A 22,999-nucleotide genomic window follows, 5' to 3' on the forward strand; every position below is an offset into this window, starting at 1 on the left:
TACTTTGACTATATAAACTATGGTTCATGGAAAAATGTTTTAATATATGACAGAAGGCTTATTGGCTAACTAGAATTACACTGACTCCTTATTTTCCTAAGTTAATGTCCTACTGTTTAAAATGGAACTTTTCTTGCTGCATAAGTTCTTTATCTTCTGCTTTTCATGATTAACATCTGGTATTAATAATACGGTAGTTTAGGAAACAATTTTAATCATAAAGATTTTTGGAGGATTTAGTTTGTTTGGGATTCTGGCTTTATTACTTACACATGGTGTCATTCTCTTTAAATTCAAAATTGAAGATTGACTGACTTTTTTTCAAGCCTTGAAGTAATACTTCTTGCACTACATAGCCTATTCTAAAAATTTTTGGGAGTTATGCCCAATTATTTTAACAGATAATTTGATTTCTCTCATGGAGAGATTTTGTTTTGGCCATTTGAATTTATTGACTTTACAGATGGCTTTCTGACACTAGAAAGGCACCCTATTGTCTCTATTTAATGAAAAACCATAAATGTAGCATTGAAAGTTTTTAGGTCCTAACAAAGAAGAGAACATTTATTGTAAAAAAATAATTAAAATGTATTTAATGAAAGATTTATAGACTTAGAACTGGAAAAACAGTTTCATTAATAATTTAAGCTCATTATTTCCCAAGTGACAAAACTCTAAGGCCCAGAATGAGAGACTAACTCTTTCGTTATCAGCTGGTAGCAAAGCCAAGATGAAGTAAAACCCAGTTCCCCTGTTCGAATTCTGTGCTTTTTCTACCACCAGGACAAATACGCAATACTCCTACAAACACATATTTTTAACATGACTTTTTAAAATTATCACTGCATCTCCAATTCCTCATGATGCACTCATGTTCAGTTGCCAGTTTTGCTATGGTGAAAAATTGAATTGATAAGAATGGGAGCAATTATTTTAAAACTCCTGTTTTGTCACCTCTCATTGGATAATTTCAAGATATCTTCTCCATAGTCTCTCGAGTCCCCCCAGTGCTTGATCCCCAGTGGCCCACCATGGTAATTGTTCATTAACACATCTTTTATTGACTTTACTACCTCAGTTTTCACTGAATTATTTTCTTTTCTTTCCTAATTACAACCAAATCCTTCTCTTGGAACCTGCTTTAGGGACAACTGAAATAAGAACAGAGGGAGAAGTGGGATGCTTTTAGCCTTTCTAGTCTCCAAAGAAGTGGGACAAAGAAAAAGGACTTGGCCATGATGGTCTTTGGCATAGCCGATCCACCATGTCTTCTAGAGCAACCGTTAGAGAGCTCATTTAACAAAATGAAAAATTAAAGTCTAGATTTGTGGTAGGTGCTGAAATCATACAAGAAGTCAGTGGTATGACTGACAAATAAAATCTGTTATTTACTTGACCCTAAGTCCAGGATGTGAGAGCATGTAGCCTGTGGCTGTAGTAAACCAGAAATAGCAGAGGACTGAACTTGGCCTTAGTTGATTCTGTGAACTCTTTCATCTGCTTTCCAGACTGAGAAATAGCATCTTTGATTTTTGATTTACCAAAAATTTTACTGATTTTTTTTTGTGTATTTGAAATTTCTACTATATACTGCTTAATATATATTAGATACTCTGTTACTCATAATGTTATCAATATATATTTAGTAATTCACCTTTGGTCCTTTAAAAGAACAGCCATTTGTTTTATTACATATATTTTTCTTCTTAATCTCAGCCATAGCCTATGTGACTAGGTTATCCTTTCTCAGAGAACGAGCTAGTTAATTACAGAAAACTGTTGCTACTGGGACCTAGGACTATGGTAGAATTCCTAATTCTAATTTTTGATTTTTAAAAACATAGGCATAGCATAACATTCTTGACACATTATTCCCTACTCAAATTAAACTGATGAGTTTCTTTGCTGTCCCTGGCATGTTGGCTATTTTTTTTATTACTCTATTGTGTAGTCTTCAGACTTCTCTAGACAAAGCATATAGCTCAAGAAATGTCTGTTGCAAGAAACATGAGTAAAGGCTAACTTTCTCTTAGAAAAAGAATATTAGTGGTGTCTGGATCTTTGTTCTTTTTCAGTGATACTATTAGATGGCACATTACCAGAAATGTATAGCATCACCTCCTGCCAAAAAAAAAAAAAAAAAAAAAGGAAGGGAGAAAGAACAAAAAAAGAAAGAAACTCCAGAGCAGTTAGTTTTTGAAAAGAGTTTTATATGCTTGGAATCATAATTTTGATGAATGATATTGTGTAATATGTACCATCTGGAATCAAAAGTCTTATCATTTAGTAAAGTAGATAAATGAAGAATATTTGGCAATTTCTACAATATGTTCATAGAATAAGCAATCTTTTGATTGTAACAAAAGGTACATAGAAATGGCTTTTTTACCATTTTCCCTTGTGTGCATAAAATATAAAAAATTAAATGTACAACTAGTTGTCTTGTGAACTTTTCCTTTGGGTTTGCCAATAAAGAGATGATATAATTATTTCCAGATTTGCATTGGTTTGATTCTAGGGGGTGGGGTGTGTATACATGCTAAATGAGCTATCATTTTTGAATAGGTATTATCATTTACCATTGTATGCAATTTAAATTTAGTAGAAGTATAACATATTTTTGGCATAAAGCCCCTGAACTAATTGTGTCGTATTTAATTGTGGAGTGGAATGGTATACGTTTATATGGCATCTGCAAAGATCATTTCAAGTGGGTGTGGGCTTGTTTTCTTGTGAAATGTTTAAATTCATACCTCCATTTCAGAAAGATAACTGAGAATATTAATTTACTGCCCTCAGGCTTATCATTCACAGCTGGTTCTTTTATAAACACAGAAACTTTGATGTGGCAATTCTCATTTTACTCTGCTGAGATCTTTCCCCAAACATTTGGAAGAATTACTGAGGACCAAATGATCCTGTCAGATAGCTTAGAAATTCTTGGACTATTTGGCCATTTAGAATTGCTGATAATTAACATTAAGCATTCACTTTTTGTAACGTTTACTTGCTTACATTTTGAGAGTAAAAATTCTCATTTTCCCAAGCAATGAACTAGTTTTAGACAACACTTCACTAATTACTTTTATTTCTGTCAGAAACTATGTATGTTTATTTAAAGATTATTTTGTAGTGGTAATATTTAGTTGAAAGGGTTGAATTTAGTAGTGGTTTGTGTGTTTTCCTTTTTTTTTTTTTTTGAGCCGTCTTGCTTTTAAACTTTTTAAAAAGAACCAATTGGATAAATCTTTCTTTTAAAATTTTTTTATTGTTCAAATACATTTGTCTCCACCTTCCTGCCACAATTGGGTGAATCTTGTAGCTACAGCCACTCATGCAATCCGACTTGTCTCTAAACACTGAAATCACCTGTCAGGTATGTCTATGTGTATCACTGAATAGTCATGGTTAGTCTTCCAAAATGTGGGGAAAATATTCTATTAACGTGCACCTCTACTAGGTACTGAATAAAATACTTAAAAAGTTAAGAAAAGGAAACACTAAGTTTTCAGATGATTACTGTTATGGATTGTATTGTGTGCCCCCAAATTTACGCCATGAAGCTCTAAATCCCCAGGACCTTGGAATAGACTATATTTGGAAATATGATCTTTCAAGAGGTAATCAAGTTAAAATTAGGGTTTTTAAAAGGGTGAATCCTTATCGAAAGCGATTGGTGTATAGGAGGAGATATTTGAACTCACCACGTGACAATAGGACCAAATGAAAACGCAGAGAGGAGGCAGCCATCAGAAAACTAAAAAGAGAAGCCTCAGGAGAAACCACCCCTGCCAACACCTTGGTCTTAGGCTTGTAGCCTCCAGAACATGAGAAAATAAATTTTTGTTATCAGAGCTACTCTGTCTGTGGTGTTCTGTTATGGCAGCGCTGGCAAACAAATTATACCTACCGATCAAAGAAATATATAGATGTTAACATTTTAAGAAGAGAAGCGCATTTAACAATAAATTTGGAAAGAGTGATGATCAAGTATAAGTTGTTTAGAGTTCCATATACTTGAAGGAAAAAGGGGGGTAAACTGCACAGTAATTTTAATAACTAAAGAACAAAATCTTGTAAATAGAGAGAAGTGGAATCCTACCAATACTAGATTTATGGGAAGTGGAAGTGTATGGAGAGGAGGCGTAGAGGAGTTGATGGATTACTTCCAGTGGGACAAAGTTGCCCATATAGACCAAATGCAGCAAAGCGATTTTCCTAAGAGCATAAACAATAATCTTCACTGCAGGGTACTGACGGCCCAAAGTGAAACGAGTGCTTACTCTACACTTGCAAGCTGAAAGGCAGTCAAAGATCATTCAGATTTAGTCACCTCAGTCACGTGACCCAGGGGACAAGGCATCATTCCCTTCCCTTCCACTGTAGCTCCGTTCCAAGTCTACTCCAGCACTTTTGCCTTTAAATCGCCACTTCTTGACACTTTACCACATACTTCTTCCTGCTGCTCACATTTGCTTCCCTTCTCAGGACTCAGGTACCCACTCCAAGTAGAAGATCTCAAACAGCTACATTAAATCTTTGACGGGGTAACAATAGACAGGGAAAATGCTGTCTAAGCATATCTATCTCACATTCCTCTCACACTGAAATTATTGTGCAGAATTTTAAAAAGGACTAAATCCATTTCAGCAAGGAGAATTGAGGAGGAGTTCAACGGTGGATGGCAGATATCCACATATCTTCGGACAAGAGTGGAAAATAGGTGGAGATGTATTCACCAGTGAATCAGAGGTATGGTCCAGTATTCGCTAAGGAATGGATACAGAAAAGGAGGATCCTGTCTCTTATTGCAACTAAGGAAATACACAATATTTATGTATTCATTATACTCAAGACTGCCTTTTTTAATTTCATGTTTTAGAATCAGTTTATAGGTAATTCACAGAAAACATAGTTAATGTTTATGAAAGTGTAACTTGAGCAACTTTGTGAAATTAAAGGTTTATCTGACAGGAGATCGTATGATGGCAAAGTAAAGGGAAACATGTTAATAACCACATTTCATACAGATTTCATACACATTTCAGAGAAAAGTTGAGGTGATCTAGAGTTGTTGAAACTAGAAGTGAAAGTGTAAGTTTTTAAATTCGTGCTTATTAGCTTAGTTAAGAAATACAAATTAGATAGTCATCAAGATATAAAAAGAATGGTGTAGATAGGATGAGTAAACAATTTATGACAGAGTTAATCTAGGTTGCTTAAAGTTGATAAATAGAGATAAAAACATGTTATTAGAAATATAGAATACAAGAAAAATAAAACAAGTAAATGTTTATAAGATTTTTTCTAGGGAATTGGACTGCAGTGGAAAGCAGGGCAGAGAATCATAGTTTTCACTGGAAGTTTTTCTTAGCTATTTGATTTTTACGAAGCTCATGTATCATTTAGACAGAAGTTAAAAATTAAATTGCAAATATAACACTGATTTTATATAGCACTAATTTTCAAAATTTATCTTTTCACATCACTGAAAAGCTATATAAAATAGAAATAAATTATTAAGGAGAGACTGTTATGCTATAATAACAAATACCACAGACTTCATTGGCTTAATGGCAGAAAATAAAGTTATTTTATCTGAAATGCTATCTGTTTGTATACCAGTTAGTAGGGAGCTCTGCCCCATAAAATCCCCCAAAGAGCTAGGCAGAGAGCTGATAGGTTGGCAGATCCACAACCATCTAGAACATAGAGCATGTAGATTTTTCCTCTTGTCACAATAGTGTGAGGGAAAGAGAAGGTTGCTGCACCTTGAATATGAAACTCTTTGGCCTGGAGGTGTCATTTCCACTCATTGCAGTCAGAAATTGTCTCATGGTTCCTTTGTTTTCTTTCAAGGGGACAGGAATGTTTAATCCTTCAAAGTGCCCAGAAAGAAAGGAAAATCATATGAGTGAACACTGGTCCTTTCTATCACAATGAAGACATTTGCATTTAAAAATTTAGATAGGTTTGGTATTATAATTAGTATTTTGTACCCTCTACAAACTACTGGAATATTATGAGTAAAAAAAGTAATAAATTATCAAGTCTTTTTTCTGCCTCTTGATTTTTTTTACAAAATTATAGAATACAAATTTTAAACACTAATATTTGAAGAATTTTACAATGAATAACCGTATACCAAGATCATAGATTCTTTCATTGACATATTACTATTCTCACTTTATCACATGCTTCTTTCAGATATATTACTGTCTAAAACTTCTTTAGCACATCTACATCTTTTTCTAAGAGCTTCAAATAATAATCACAATAGCAATTACACTAATGACAATATTCTATTTTTTGAGCACCTGTGATATGCTAGTCATCTTAAATACACTATTTCTTATCCTCAGACAACTACCATGTAAAGTACGTATTTTTATGTCTACTGTAATTTAAGAACCAATTATCAAAGAGTTTGTGTAATATGTTCAGTTTCCTTTAGCAAACTTAGAATTCAAATTCATTTGTACTTGATTCTACATCCGCAATGCTTTTGCTACTCTATCTCCTATCCCGGATTTTAATACATCAGTAATTACTAAGCCACCCAAGTAATTTTTGTCCCTTTCCTCCTAACTATATACTCTGTTTTTTATCTAATTTTGCTACTCTTGAATAGAAAACAGTTTATTCCATTTCTCTTTTTATTTTCCTGACAACAGTTTTCCCAATCTACATCCCCAGGGACTAACAGTTTGTAAAGTCAATTTTAATGCAAGCAGAGGCCAGCAAATGAAATATATGGCAGGGCTCTTGCCCTGTTGGAAAAAGACCTTGGCACCGTTACATACACTATCCATAGATGGGTTTTCAGATGGGTTTTCCAAAAGCCATTCCTGCTACTCATTTTACTGTTGTGATCTTTTTCCAGGACAATTTTAACTTGTCTTTAGAAATCTTTAAGAACTGACACTGTGTCTCTATACTTGCATTTTGTTTACTTAGCTGAATGTCACAAAGAAAGCGAGATTTTTCCAAAGGTAGAACAATAAACTAAAATTTCAAGATAATACTCCTGTGAATTTTCAAATTATATGTTCTATTGCTTAACAGTTTTGAATTCTACAATATGATTATATACCATTTTCCATCTTTTCTTGGTACAAAAATATTCTGAGCAAATTATTTCTGAGTTTGCTTTGGAAGCAAAAAGAACAAAAATTTTCTACAGTTTTTCATAAATAGGACATTTCATTTTACTTTTAAACTGGTATTTTAATAATAATTTGGTAATACTCATCTGGATTTAGTATCTAGAATAATTTTGTTAATTTTTTCAACTATAATGGCATACGGTCTCATGAACGGTGGTGTCATAGAAGGGTCAAAAGCAAAAGCTCTTATGGCAGACTACCTACCAGGTTTGAATCCCATGTTTGTCAATTAACAGCTACATGACACTGAACAAACTACTTAAATTATTTGTATTGTTAAAAAAAAAGTGCCATTCTGTGTTGAATCGTCTCTCCAGAGTGCTAAAATAAACTATGAGCACTTGCATTTGAGAATCTTATTTTTTAAATCTGAGGTTCTTGCAAAACTATAGTTCCTTGACCAGTCTGACCTTGGTGACAGTCGCTTCCCCTTTATTATGGCAATTACTTCTTATGGCCACACCCAGAATATTCTCATTTCTCAGCATTGGGTTACTTAAGACATTTTCAACTGTAGTGTCCTAGGCTGAGGTCATTCTTTTCCTTCCAGGTGAGGTGTATTCTAATTGCCCTCAAACCCGTACTTCATCCCATGGAGGCTTCAGTCTTTTTCTCCCAATTTATTTATCCCTTCCTGATTTTCATTTTTATTGTTTTTTTCACTATCCAACTTCAATCTCATGGTTAACTGATCTTATTCCATCGCTCTCAAATTCACTTGTCTGTTTACAGTTCCCTTGCTTAAAGTATTTTCTCAGTTCTTTATTTGCAATATGGACTGTTATAGAGAAAAATTGTGCAATTGTACATATTGGAGTCCCTCCAAATAATAAAATTCTTACCTACTAGTTATTGGGTATTTTCTATGTGTCAAGTGATAAGAACTACATATCTGTTCTTTCTCTGATCCTCACAGCAACTGTGTAAGAGTGTTGGTATTGTTTTCCATTTTGCAAATAAGGATCCAATGCATAGAAGTGTTAAGATCAAAGGGTTAGTAAATAGCACAGGCTGGACTGAAAATAATTTTTCTCTCCAAAGCACAAGACACTTACCAGGCAATTACCAATATATGTGGTTTCAAATGTACTAATTTGGTATATATGTTTTCTATTTGTTTTTTTTTCTTACTTTCTCTTCTTGCCTTCTCTTGAACTGAATAAATAATCTTTGTCACTCTATTTTTTCCTTGTATTAGTTTTCCAATTATGTATTCTTTATCTATATATTGTAGTTAATTTTGAAAGAAATTCATCCTTTATATGTTACATACAATCCAAACTTTAACCAGTAAACTTTACACTCCTCCTGACCAATGTATAGTTCCTAGAACACTTTAAATATTAAGTCTGTCCATCTCTCTATTTATCCATCTATATATCTATGTGTTCATCTATCGATTAATATACATACATTTACAATCAATCATTTTGGGGATTCTTTGGATTCTTTGACACCATTTTTATCAAAGATGTCATCAGGAGATTTTCTTCACCAGGCCAGTTGTTCTATACAGTTTTAAAATTTAATTTAATTTTATTACATTTTTAAGAGAATTTGAAGAAATTGAAACAATCTGTTACAGGGTTCTTAGCACCAAAGCCCATGTTTGTTTTTTAACATTTTTATTCATGGGTATATTGCCTGCTATCATTGAATACAGACTTTTCTTTGATTTCTGCTCTTTTTTTTAAAATTGATTTTAGAAAGAGAGGGTAAGGGAGACGAGAGAGAGAGAGAGAGAGAGAGGGGGGGAGAGAGAGAGAGAGAGAGAGAGAGACATCAATTTGTTGTTTCACATATTTATACATTTATTGGTTGATTCTTGTGTGTGCCCTAACTGGGGATAGAACTTGCAAACTTGTATTAGCATGACACTCTAACCAACTAAGCTACCCAGCTAGGACCTTCTACTCTTGTTTTTTTCCTTGAATATGGATTACATTTCTGATAGTTACATGGAGAGATCATGGATAATGCTGCTTTGTGTTTTAGTTACAGCCATAAAATGAGAGACTGAGCATTTATTAAAATCCCATAACTTCAAAAATGTCTTGAGTTTCTCAAAACCTATACAATATCAGGAAGAGAGCAACATATTTGTAAATTTTAGATAATTTATGTAAACTTCATGCATATACTGAAAAAACATGCTTATAGAATAGTCATTCTACTCCTCATAGCTTTATTGGTCAGTAGTTAGAATTAATCCTTGGCATTCTCCTGGTCCACCCCCATCCATGCCTCAGTCTTAACCCACAGGCGTATACATATGTAAATGCAGAATTCTTGCAAAATTATGAAAAATATTAACAAAATCTAGAAATTTTTATCAGTATTGTTTCTATAAATCTATACAGACCTCTCCTTTTTACTTTAGACTTTATTCAACAATTTACATGATATCTCCTATTGAATGAACCAAAAACAATTCCAAATAACTATACCTAGAAACAAACTTATGATCTGCTTTTTTAAGAGTGTTTCTTTTAGAAAATATACTGCCATTTATTCAATTATGCAAGCAGAAACCTTAACATCCTCCTTGCTTTCACTCTCATCTTTCCAACCACCAAATCCTGATAGTTTTACTTTTTAATTCTTTATTGGTCCACTTTTCTCTATTTCTACCACTGTCATCAGTGTCCTTATACTCCAAACTACCTTAGCTTTCTCTAATTTGTAAGACTAAAACCTAATTGATCTCCTCACATATATTCTCCTCCAAAAGATTTCCCTCACTGTGCCAATAAGAAACTTCTGTGTAAATGCATCTATATGGTATATATCTAATACATACTGATATCTGTACCTAGATATCTATATCTATATTGCAAACATATACACAGTAATAATAATAAACACTTATTTAGCAATTACTATGTGTCAGGCAGTGTTTAGGGCCCTTTACATATTCTAAATTTTAAAATTCTGACTATTATATAGGTGATACTGTTTGTTTCCATTATACAGATAAGTAGAAACCAAAGCATGGAAAATTTAAAAATTCAGCCCAGGACCACACAACAGTGAAGCTGGGCTTTGAACTCAGCAGTTTAGTTTCAGTATTAATGTTCTTTACCACTACACGGTATTACCTCTCAATTAACATAATCCCTTCTGATTTGAATTACTTCTGTTAGTTTCAAACTGTTCCTAGGGACTACAGAGTCTTTAATCCCTGCCTGGGATATTCTTCTTTCCTACCCTTTGTTGTTAAATACTTCTCATCTTTTTTGTTTTTTTATTGAATTAATTGGGGTCACACTAGTTAACAAAATTACACAGGTTTCAAGCGCACAATTCTACAACACATCATCTGTTCACTACTTTGTGTTCACCAGCCCTGGTTAAGTTTCTGTCCATCACCATTTATTCCCCCTTCTTTATACCTTCTTTATAGTTAATTAGTTGTCATTTTTTAAGAGAGTCCTTCTGTTAATCATTGTTATTTTTTATTTTTTGAACAGCTTTATTGAAGTGTAATTGTACAAAACACTGCACATACTTAATACATACATTTTACCACAGTTGGGGTAATAAACATCACCTCTGAAAGCTTCCTGTGCCAGTCTGGGTTATTTTTTTGTTTGTTTCTGTTTCTTTTGTCTGTGTGAACAATGAACTTAACATCTACCCCCATAAAGGAATTTTTGGTGAACAGTACAAGACTGTTACAGATACAATGCTGCAAACAGGTCTCTAGAAACTCATCATATGCTAATACTTTATACTCATTTAATAGCAATTCCCCATTACTGTCATCTGCCAGCCCATGGTAACCACCAGTCTACTCTGTTTCTGTGAGTCTGACCCATTTAGATGCCTCAGAGAGGTGAGTTCATACAGTATTCATCTTTCTGTGACTGGCCTGTGTTGCTCAGCTTAATGTCCTCCAAGTTCATCCATGTTGTGCACATGGCAGGATTTTCTTCTTTTTAAGGCTGAATTATCCACTGTGTATATATAATGTATTTTTTATCCATTCACCTCTTGATAAACACTTAGGTTGTTTCCATAAGAGAAATAATATTAATACTATTGTTTATTTAATATAATAGAGTAAAAATGCCATTTCAACATGTAATAAATATTAAAAGTGTATTAAGATATTTTACATTTTTTTTATATTAAGTCTCTAAAACCCAGTGGCTGTCTTTTTTTCTGGTATATGTTACACTGTATTTCATTGTTCTGTCCCCTGTTGATGCATATTTGGGCTGTTCCATTCTCAGTTATTATAAACAAGGTTGACAGTAGATAGCTTCATATACAGCCATGCAAATACAGGATGTTATAATTGTAAGATGGAAAAAAAAAACAACCTTTCCTAAGATGATTCTTTTCTGAATCTGGCTTCAGGTGTCTATCACTAATTATAAGACAGATAGGGCTAGACTGAAAATATTATCCATTCATGGTATATCCCAGCTTTGCTATTTCATGTAGCTGTTAAAACAATAAAGAAAAACACCTTGAGTCTCTTGGCTGATACCTCTCCCTTTGTTAGTAGAATACCAACTGAATTTTCCCACCATTCCACTCTGCCTGCCTCACAATCAATCTTGCAGCTAGTATCTATTGTTCAAGTTTCCTGAAATATATTTAGCTTTCACTTTAAATTAAATTAAGGACTCATAAAAGAAAGATTGACATTGAGACAATTCACAGAGCTTAGTCTTTTTTCTGCACTTTCACATGCACTCATCTGTGCATGTGTAGCGTGTTCTGTTCACTTTTGTGCAGGTTAATGTGACCACTATAATCAAAACAGAGCTGCTCTGTCCCCACCTCCAACCCCACCTTTAACCCCTAGCAACCAAGAATTGGTCCTCCATGTATGTCTGTGATTTTATTTCAAGAATATTATCTAAGTAGAATCATAGCTTGTGCCTTTTTGAGATTGGCCTGTTCTACACAATGTAGTTTCCTTGAGCTGCACTGAAGCCTTACATGCATGACCGTCGTTCTTCTTTGCTGCTGTGTAGTTCTCCGCATGTGGATGTTCCAGTGTGTTCAGCCAGTCACATGTAGGAGTACACTTTAGTTGTTTCCAGTTATTGGTGCTTACAAATAAAGCTTCTCTGAACACTTGTGCACAGTTTTTGTGTGAACATACATTTTTGTTTCTCTGGACAAATGTCCAAGAATGAAATTGCCATGTTTCGTGGTGGTTGTGTGTTTAATTTAAGAAGAAATTGCCAAACGGTTTTTAAAGTAGCTGAACCATTTTACATTCCTACCAGGAATGGATGAGAGTTTCTTCCACACCCTGATCTGTACTTGATGGTGCTCCTGTGTATTTCATTTTGGCCATTCTGACAGGTGTGTAGTAATGTTTCACTGTGGTTATAATCTGCATGTCTCTAATGGCTGACGAGGTTAAGCATCTTTGGGTTTATCTGTATTTGTGTGCACTATTATGTCTCCTGTGTGTAGTATAGTCTGGTACATATGTGGTGCTCAAAATATATTTCTGAAATAAAGAAAAAAGGCAAGAATAAAGAAAGGGAGAGAAAGAGAGAGGGAAGAAGGAAGGAGGGGAGAAACAGAAGTCTGAGAAGTGAAAAGGCCTAAGATGAACATTTCATAACTTTGGTTCAGGTCAGGATTCATTTTTATATTCTTTCTCTTGACTCATCACTCATGCTTTGTTCCATTGGTGGATAATTCTGCCTCAAGAAAAGTTGCTTTCGTTGCTGAGTGACTCTTAACAACTACTAGAAAATTCCCTGGCCAGAGCAAATATATGGCTCATGCTAAATTTGACCCATATGCTCTACTCTTCATTTTGAAACTTCCTGGAATATCCTTTATTCCCTTTTCACATGGAAAGTTTTCAAATATTTGAAGTTATTGTGTTTCTCTTGACATATTATTTTCCCCCAACCTAATGATACCTGATTACCAATATTTTATAACACAATTGTATATGATACAATATTATTAATTGACTTTGAAGTCTTTTTAATGAAACATTCTTTTTTAATGTCGATTAATTTGATTTCTTGTATTTTAAAAACTATGCTCAAAGTCTGTTAGTTAGTTCTTCCTTCCCATCCCCAAGTAAGTTCTGTTGTAAAAATAAGTAGAAAATACTGCACATTATATTCTCTTCTTGGGAATTCACATTACAGAATAACATATTAAAGTTTCTGAGAAGCTTTGGAGTAAAGTAATATATTGGACTTTCTTTAATCTGGCTTGTCACAAGTATATATGATCCTTTTTCTAAGGAAATATATCAAAATTTATAGGATTTTTTAGAATACTGTTTTGGAAAAATATATAAAGGCACACATTAGTATCTACGGAATATTTATTGTTTATAGCATATGTCTTACAAAATCAGAAGTCTAAAGTAAACTATACTTTGTTACTTAACAAAATCCTGGGTTAATTTTTTTTAATTCATGAGAAACAGCTGTAGAGAGCATGAATTTCTTCTCATGTTCACTAGAAGAATGGGAGATATAAAGTAGGAAAATATATCCATGCTAGAAAAATGGAAATGATTGTTACTGTAACATTTTCTATTAAATTGTATTTCTAATAAAACATTTGGGTAATGTCCCTGAAATAAGTATTTTAACTTCTGTTTGTTAGAAAGGATTCACTTTTTTTATTTAAAAAAATCCAAAAAATACCCAACAAATACATGAGCTGGACACTGCAATTCAAATGAATTTCAAATGTTAAAATACTAAGATTCTGTCAGAAATGTGTTATGATAAACATAAAAAATGTAGGAGTCTAATTGCTGGAGTACATTGTACTATATCTAAGAACAGTTGCTACAGAAAATAGTAAACTAAAAATGGCTATTGTTCTGCTTTTTGGTATTTAAAGGCTAAAATTCATTATGAAGTATTTGATGTATTTCATATTCATTCTTAAGCTAAATACTAAACTTTTACTTACAAAAGCTACTTAGCTATCTGAATTTAATTATTTCTTTATATTTATGACAAAGATCTCTTCTTTAAATTTTCTTCAGATCGTCCTACCTCCTGTTAGGTTACTATATTTAAACTGTAAATACAGTATTTGCATAAGCAGTTTTGAACATATACAAGCAGATATGTACTTTCTATGCCACAAGAATGTAATTGTATTTTTTGGTATTAATAAGTGGTGAAAGAGACAAAAAAAGAATTATCTTTGAGTTGATAAACTACTTAACTCTGTGTCTGTTTTATTTCTTTAAAAAGTAGGCTATTCTACATATCATTGGTGAAACCTTTGATTAGAAAAGCTTAACTGCACAGATGAAAATGGTGGCCAAGAGCAACTGGAAATGTGATTTTTGTTTTAAACTTATAAATGTTAACCAAATTTCATGTCAGAAATATTAGCTTATTAATTAAACCAATTTTAGATTGTTGAAAATGTGTTTAAATAATGAGAGTCTGAAGGAGCCTGAAGCAAGTCATTAAATCCATTGGGATTGGTAATTTGATTTCATTTCCGTCCAGACGAAGGTAGCTCAGGTGAGGTCCATAAATGAAGGAATCTTGGTCTGCAGGAAGCGCGACAGGGGTAGGACATATTACAGAAACATTCACATCTAGGGAGACAAAGAGAGCAAGAATGAATGAACTGAAACACAAAATGCCAGGGGAGGGAAGACCAAGACACTTACACCTGTTTTATTGAGGGTCAGTCTTATGATCTATTAAAGTATATGATCTATACAAGTTAAGGAACATGTATAAAGGACCCATGGACAAAGCCAAGGTGGGGAAGGATTGAGCGTGGGAGGTGGGGGTGGGTGGGGCAGGGAAAAGTGGTGGAGAGAAAATGGAAACAAATGTATGTGAACAATAAAAAAATTTCAAAAAAATAAATTCGGTTTGACTGAAAATAAAGAAAGTGGCAGGGATGCAAACCAGTTTTGTGTAAGTTGTGGGTTGTACATGTCCATTTCATAAAAGTATATCTGAAAAAAAGCAACATATGCATAGTCATTTTCCATATTTTGCTTTACTAAGTACAGAGCACTAGAAAGGCCACATTGTTAAAAGTTTTGATGGAAACAAGGTGAGATGAGACATGCTTAGCTCCTATAGGCTGAGACAAGTAAGATTTAGGGTATTTGCTAGACACAACACTTCAAGGTTGGTATGGAAAGAATGGGTAGATGCATAAGTGGATGGATGGATGGATGGATGTGTAGGTGAAAAATCAGTCTATTAGAGAAAGTGCTTGAAAATAACCTTAAAATGCAAAATTTCATATTAATAGCGTATAACCAGTTAAAAGTACAATTAACATAAGTATGTATATATGTAAAACATAAAAGTAACTTGAATTTTTATCATTAATGTGTTTAATTGGAAAGGAAATATTTGCCAAAAATTCAATTACACAGAATTCAAGCCAGGAAATAATCCATCAGCCTTTTCATATGGTTAGGATGTGAGGAATTGTACACCTGCCTTGGATCAGAGCCCTTGGTATTAATGACCATACTGAGATTTAGGAGCATTCAGGAGAGAAGGCCTATAAAACTAGCAAAATTCAGAGAAGTGTAATAGCTGATCTCAGCCATGAATCCATGTGTACTGCCTTAAATCCCATTCTGAAACTACTTGGAGCAAGAATTCTTTCTTAGAAGATGAGACACACCTAACTCAGACAATGGTTCCCCTTTGTGTTCTGTCTGTGCATAGGTACGTATATGGTCCTGAAAGATTTCGTGTTTAGAGTGAGGTTGTTTTTGCTAGGGTGTTATGCCATTTTGTGAAATGAACTAGCTTAGAAATGATTGATATTTATAAAACAGTTTTGTGGGTATTAAGGTTCTTTTCTTTTTTTATTATCACACAGCCTTTATCAGGCATTATTATGCTCCTCACCTGCGAATTGTGGGACTAGTGGTTCAGACTACTGGTTCAGGTAAGGTAATGTACACAATGTATTTCAGCATGTGAGGTCTGTGCTGGGTCCCAGCCTAGTCTCTTCCTACCACACAGGGTCCCTTGTCTCTGGGAGAGATTGTGTCCCTTCTATGTGCTATCTCCTCACCCCCATGCCCATTAATCAAAGCTTGTGTGAATAAATGGAACATAAGAAACTTGTGTTCTAAATTTAATTATGTTTTTATAAATTAATTATGGTATTTCTGAGGGGCCACCTAGAAGTCACTTATTTGAACACATAACATTTTGCCAAATTTAAAGTCCCTTAAGGTGTCTGGAAGAAGTAAGTGTGTTGTCATCAGTTTGCATAAGACAAGTTTACTGCCTTGTAAATTCTGAGAACTCTTCATATAAAAGGTATATTTCTTGGAAATTACTTTATTAACAACTAGAGTGGATTGATTGGAGCCAGAAGAACTAAGAACTTTAACAATTAACATAACACAGTGTGCTATAATGGTGAGCCAATAATAGCCATGAACATACTTATTTTAAATTCATTTTCTTGGAAAGTAAAAATAACCATGCTTTATAGCTACATTAAGAAGCAAATAAATCAATTTCTCTTTGTTGATGTAATTGTTGTTAAAATTATTGATAGAAATTTTTCTAAAGTTTTGTATTCTCAGAATTGAAGCAAAATGTGCTGTTGTTATATATGTGTGGGGAAAATATTTAAAATGAGAAGCCCTGGGCTCATTTTCCTGCTATTATATTTACCCTTTTTTGTTCTTAGCAGGTGAATATCTTCCCCCTGGTTAAGCCTCAGTTTCTCTTTCTTCAGAATTCTCTAATAATAGAACACAAGGCTCTTAGAAGGATAATTTGTGGCTCTCAAGTGAGGTCCCTGGAGCAGCAATAGCAGTAATTTACCTGGGACCCAGGAGATTAGGCCGCACCTCAGACCTACTGAATCAGACACACAGTCCTCCAGGAGGTTCTGATGCCCACTAAGGTATGAGACCAATTGAAAAACAGAAATACATGAGAAAACACTTTGTAAAAACTCTTTAAAATATGAGTGAAAGAACTACGGAGTCTTATTCTTCTTTATGTAACTTTGTGTAATTATGTATGTGCCCATCTGCGTTTCGAATTTTGCTATCTCATTTCTAAACACCTTCAATCTTAAATTCTTAGGGGAATCCCTAATTCACAAACAGGGATTTATATGGAATCACTTTAAATTAACTTCCTGCCTCAGATACTTAGGAGGCTTTTGCTGTCAAATAAGGAATGCACCTGTAGAAGTACAGAAGTTTCAACAGAAAAAAATTGCATGCATTTAGATCAATATTGGTTGTTGTACTATCTGGTTCAGCGAAACAGATTCTAATAACATTCTTTGTTGCAACATTTGCTTTTGACTACAGGATTCCTCACCATGGAAAAATTATTGTCCTGGCAGCAACCTGCTTATTACTTCCTGGGTTTTATGCTCAAGTATGCTGTTAGAAAAACAAAACAGATCTTGAATAACTGAGCAGTGCCTGTTAGAAAATGCTCTAGTCTTATAAATGGGATGCTTATGTAATTACATACTTAAAGAAATTCTTAGTTTGTAATAACCAGGCAGCAAAACCTTCTGACAATTATCTGTGTTCTTTCCTACAAACCCTCTGACCTATTCTCACTTGTGGCGTGTATTTGCTAAGGCTGTTCAGGGAAGTCTCCTCAAGATGACCTTCTTAAAGGGCTTGTGCTGGGACTGAGGATGCATGGATAGGTGCCAGCTGATTCCAGTACCCCCGTGGCTGCACCAAGACATTGTCCACTTCTACACCATGGTCAGCCTGATCTCACACATACTTGTCAAGGTACCCAGTTTGCCTTTACTGTCACCAGGCTCTTCTTTCTATAACTACACCTTTTCTTGATGGCATCTCTGATTCCAAGGCATTCGGCACTCATTTAGCTCTCTCTTACTAAAAGCGATATTCAGGAAAGGAGAGGGTATACTACCTTGTTGATCACCACTAGTCCTAAGCAGTTCCCAACTTCCAGGGACATTTGTTTCCATTTAGGTTGAGCAAAGCCTTAACAGGGCAACATCGGTCCCCAAAGCAAGGTCCCCTAAGTCTCAGCCATCACCTGGAAACTTGTTAGAAATGGAAAGTCTCTGGCCCCATCTAGACCTACTCAGTCAGAAGCTCTGAGGTGGAGCCTCAGGGCCTGTGCACACTGAGGTTTGAGACACCCACTGCTCTGAAGCAGAGACTCTAATGACTGTGGTCTCAGGGATCAGCTTTTAGGACAAAGGTAACTTTCTGATAACCTCTCAATCATGTCTTTCCTGTTACTATTTGTGAAATTTGGTGTCTGGGACATTTTCTTTAATAAATTTACTCAGTGAGGCAGAAAACTCAGAATCTTATTGGAGTTAAAGAAGAAGAGATTTTTAGCTTCCCCATTAGATAATTACCCGCTCTGGGTTACGAAAGCCCAGTTTTAAATCTGCAATTTGATGATTGAAACTTTTGATTCACTGAAACTATCTGTAAACAGATAAAACTTAATACGCCTTTCTTTAAATTGATGTCATATTTTAAATTGTTGTTCAGTTACAGTTGTCCCCATTTTCCCCCCATTGCTCTCCTCTGCCCTGTCCACCCCTCCTCGCACATTCAAGCCTCCTCCCCATTGCCTTCGTCCATGGGTCCCTAGCTTAATACACTTCAGAATTTGAAAATACACTTTAAAATCTAAGTACACATTATATGAAGGGGGACAACAGATTTGTTATTTTTAAAGAAGATAGAGAATGAATTTAATGACTTTAAACATTTTAGTCAAAAACTCACCCCGATGGTTACTTACTCTGGATTTTGTTATGATCAAGGTGAAGGTGCTGCAGATGAGCATTGATTCGGGGGACTTTCGTGAGTCGATTGTGAGACAGTTGAAGATCTAGAATGGACGATACATCAAAACCACTTGAAGGAAGACCTGCATCTGATAGTTTGTTGTGGTTTAGTCTCAGGAAGGCCACTTTAGGAATCACATTAAAATAATTTTCTGGTATTCCCTCAATGGAATTGTTGTCTAAAAACAGTTGCATTGTGTTGGCTGGTAACCTTGGTGGCATGTTCCTCAGGGCGTTCTTGGCCATATTTAACTGTATGAGGTTCTTAAGTCCCTTAAAGGTGTCTCTTTGAAAGGCATTGTCTAATAGCTTATTGTGTTGTAGGTCAAGAAGGGTCAGGTTCTCCAGGTTGCTGAAGGTCCCTTGAGGAATTCTGGACACCTTATTTCTGGCTAATTGTAACTGTTCTAAACTTCTTGGCAATGGAGAAGGTACCTCCTCTAGCTCATTATCTTCCAGAAATAAGAAAAGCAGCTTCTTTAGCTGGCTCAGGGCTCCTTTTTCAATTCCATAGTTGGTTATTTTGTTCTTGTTTAGATTGATCCATCTCAGCTGGGTGGCATTCTCGAATGGTTTCTCAGGAATGGTTTCTATCAGGTTGTTTTCAAGATAAAGATACCAGATCCTTGAAGGAATAGCAGGGATTTCTTTGAGACCACGATTTTCACAATATAAAGCCGTAGGGAAACTGGGGGGACAGAAACATTCCCTGGGACACTCGAAGTCTTGCTCAGTCCAATCATCTGGACCTTGTACCTCATAGACCTGTCTCACAGTTCGAGTCCATACTGAACCTGTAATGAATACCACCCAGATGATGAAACAGACTGTGGTTGCCATTGTAGTACCTATAATAAAGAATACAACTGTTAGGTGTTGAAGGTCTTGATCTTTAGAGAATTGTATGTACCAAAATGATCAGTAAACATTGCTTCTTTGAGGGGAGAAGAACATATCAACATTTTATAGAGAGATATTAATTCATACCCATTTATTTATTAGGCACTATTTTCAAGCACTTTGCAAATGCTGAAACTGACTCACCAACTGTAGCTTTCTGGTTTTAACCCAAACACAATGAAAACTGAGAAATGAAAAGCAAATTTTAAGAGCTCTAAGTGCTTTTCCATTTCAAGCTATTTAATGCAAGGACGTTAACTGAAATCTGGAATTGAATATAAGAGTACAAAAAAGTGACTTTAAATAATTCGAATTGAGAGTCTCTTGTTCCTAGGAAGTAGGCATATGCTTTTACTTTTATTCCTAAATGAGCAGAACATCTGGATGAGATTTCCCAGGCTCTTTGGGCCTTGAACCAAAGAAAGCAATCAAAGAACGTTTTAGCAGTTTGTTGTGAGGAAGGTTTTAAGATCTGAAGAAAAGTGTGTGATTAATCTTTTACTCTGTTGCTCAACTTCTCAGGTAAGTTTTATTTTGGGATGTGGGGAGAGACTTCTAATATAACAACAGAATCAAGTTGTTCAGCTGAGAAATTTGAATGGTGAAATCTCTATATATCACAATTAGGTAAATGTATTTAATTATGGCATTTCTATGGTTGGTAAGAAACAAAACAAAACAAAGAACATGTTTAGGATACAGGTAGAGTTCCCTGTTTTCTGAATGACCGCTAACAAAGAATAACTTAACACTGACTTATACATCTGAAAAACATAAACCCTTACCAATGATTATAAACAAGCGTATAGGTACAATAAACTACTTTAACAAGAATATATATATAATATATGAATATATATAATATATATGAACATATATATATCAGTAGCATTTAACCAATATACATTTAGTTCAACTGCTTGATAATAAGGACCGAATAAATTTTACTGATTCTTTAGGAGAAGATAGCATCATTTATGAAATGCTGATTTTTCAATTTTGCTACTAAATTGAGGGAAAGGACAAGTGCAGAGCTGCTTCCGCAAGCTGTCAGATTTCTTACAATTGCAGAATGCTGCCCTGGTCATCTTCCAACAGAAACATTAAAGGATTTTTTTTTTTATTTTTTTCAGAATAGAGATTTGTTTTAGTTGTTGAAGCTGTAATGCTGCTTCTGATGAATAAGAACTTTGAATTCTTAACTTGAAGAGTTTTAAAAAGTGCAAAATAGTTTACCTTGCTGTCCAGGAAATATACCGTTGAGTCCTGTGTCTGGGTCTGAAGTTTGCTAAATCTCAGTTAAGGAAAAAAACACAAAGAAAAACAAAACGTTGACTAATTTATTTTTATTTCATGCTGTCAGGCTTCCTATAAGAAAAAAATCAAACTGACTCTGACTGGTCACCATGAACACCTTTTGATCTATTGTTTCCACTTTGACAGAGCTTCAGAAGCCCGCTTACCTCAATCGTCTTGGATCTTCTTCTCCCCTTTCTATTGGTCAGTGCTCTTCACAGTAATGGATTGACCCAGGCTCCACTGTCGTGTTTTTATGAATCCTCCCCAATATATATGCATCAGTAGCTCTAACTTTAACCCCTCCAACAACCACAGCACTCAGTATCTAGACAGCCCAGCACCGGAAATTCTAACTTTAATCTCAAGAATTTATGATAATAATTGAGGACAGTTTTCACCCTGAATTCACAATTCCAATGATGTTCTAGTGTACTAACATTAGGACCTGATTTATCAGCAGGCAACTTAAGGCAGCTTTAGTTTCAAGTGTAACAGAAGACATTTTAAAACACTGTTTTACGGAAGATCTTTAAAAATTGAATACAAAAAAAATAAGACCAATGTTCTCTCCTCATATGGAACTGTTTGTGTTTGTTTCTTTGTTTATTATGTAAAATAGATTCTGGAATTTTATTTAGATATACTTTGCTTATGGGAAAAAGAGATAAAAATGTATGTAAAAATTAAAAAAGGAAACCTGGAAAGTTATAGCTAATGTTGGCATTAAAAGTGGTGTTAGGCTCTGTTTTATAGAAATAAATTTTTGTGTCTCTAATTCCTACTAAGAGAGTCGTTCCAAATACTTTTTAATGAGTTTTTGCTCACCGTAACAGACATTTTACATTTACTTTATACAACACATTCTGTTTCACTGTTATTTTTTTCTTTAACACATATGTCTAAGATAATGTTTTCCAGTTTTTATCTTTGAGGAAAAAATTATAATGCCTTTTGAGGAAAAAAAACACAAATTTTAAAAATCTCATTTTCAGACATTATTTTATTTATTGATTGTAATTTTCTTTTTTAAAAATCTATCTTATTCTGGAATCAGGAAGCTTAATTTATATGACTCATTCAACACAGTTCACATAAGTATTATGAAAGAGCACAGGGAGGGGGAAAGAGCATTAGGTTCAAAGCACTATTTTTGAACCGCCTCCCCCTTCCCTCCTAACCATCGCCAGGTCAATTGGAGCTCAGTTTGTCATCTGTAAAATAGTAATGGACTACCTCACAGGGCTGCCCCTAGTCTGTGGTAAATGATTATGGAAATGTAAGCCTTTCTTTATTTAGCATTAGCCTTTCTCTCTCAACTGGGAAATGCATTCAAGTTTAAGAGCTTTTAGAGACTAAGTCCTGAGTGACACATGATCTCTTCATAGTTTTACAGGAACACTCATATCATATTTAAAGGAAAAAGTCAAATATTTGCCTTCTCACAATACCTCTCTACTGCATTTTTTTCTTTTCTCTTTTATACGTTTCTAAACCCTCAGGATATAAATAACAGATGATCTTCAAATCTGCACAGCTCCCCTTCAGTTACTCTCTTATTTCTTTATGCCCTTTTTTAGGGAAACTTATTTCAGTCATTTTTTAATTTTATTACACATATGTTGATCCATGTCCACTGTAGGAAAATTAAAGTAGTACACTGGCTGGCTGCCTTCACTCTTCATTTTCTGCTCACCATTCCACCCATGACTGACACACAAAAATACGGCTTCTCATTGCCCTCACAAAAATCAGTAATAACATTTATATTTACTAACTTTTGAAGTCTGTTAGTGTTTAGCTTACTTGAGTTGTGACTTTTAGAACGCTGACCCTCCCCTTTATTAAATGTT

General features: G+C 34.5%; 1 protein-coding gene across 1 annotated transcript; it reads right to left on the reverse strand.

Moving 5' to 3' along the window:
• Positions 1 to 14,149: 14,149 nt before the first annotated feature.
• Positions 14,150 to 21,477, reverse strand: KERA (keratocan). Its single transcript, XM_054579848.1, has 3 exons — positions 21,314 to 21,477; positions 18,905 to 19,798; positions 14,150 to 14,733 (listed from the first exon to the last, which is right to left on the reverse strand). Exons 2-3 carry the CDS (start codon positions 19,788 to 19,790, stop codon positions 14,561 to 14,563), a joined length of 1,059 nt encoding a protein of 352 aa, XP_054435823.1. The 5' UTR covers positions 19,791 to 19,798; positions 21,314 to 21,477; the 3' UTR covers positions 14,150 to 14,560.
• Between the last annotated feature and the right edge of the window lie 1,522 nt (positions 21,478 to 22,999).

This window comes from Pteronotus mesoamericanus, unplaced genomic scaffold, assembly GCF_021234165.1.
Source record: "Pteronotus mesoamericanus isolate MK-2021 breed Mesoamerican mustached bat unplaced genomic scaffold, CSHL_Meso_final contig_56, whole genome shotgun sequence".
Taxonomy (NCBI): domain Eukaryota; kingdom Metazoa; phylum Chordata; class Mammalia; order Chiroptera; family Mormoopidae; genus Pteronotus; species Pteronotus mesoamericanus.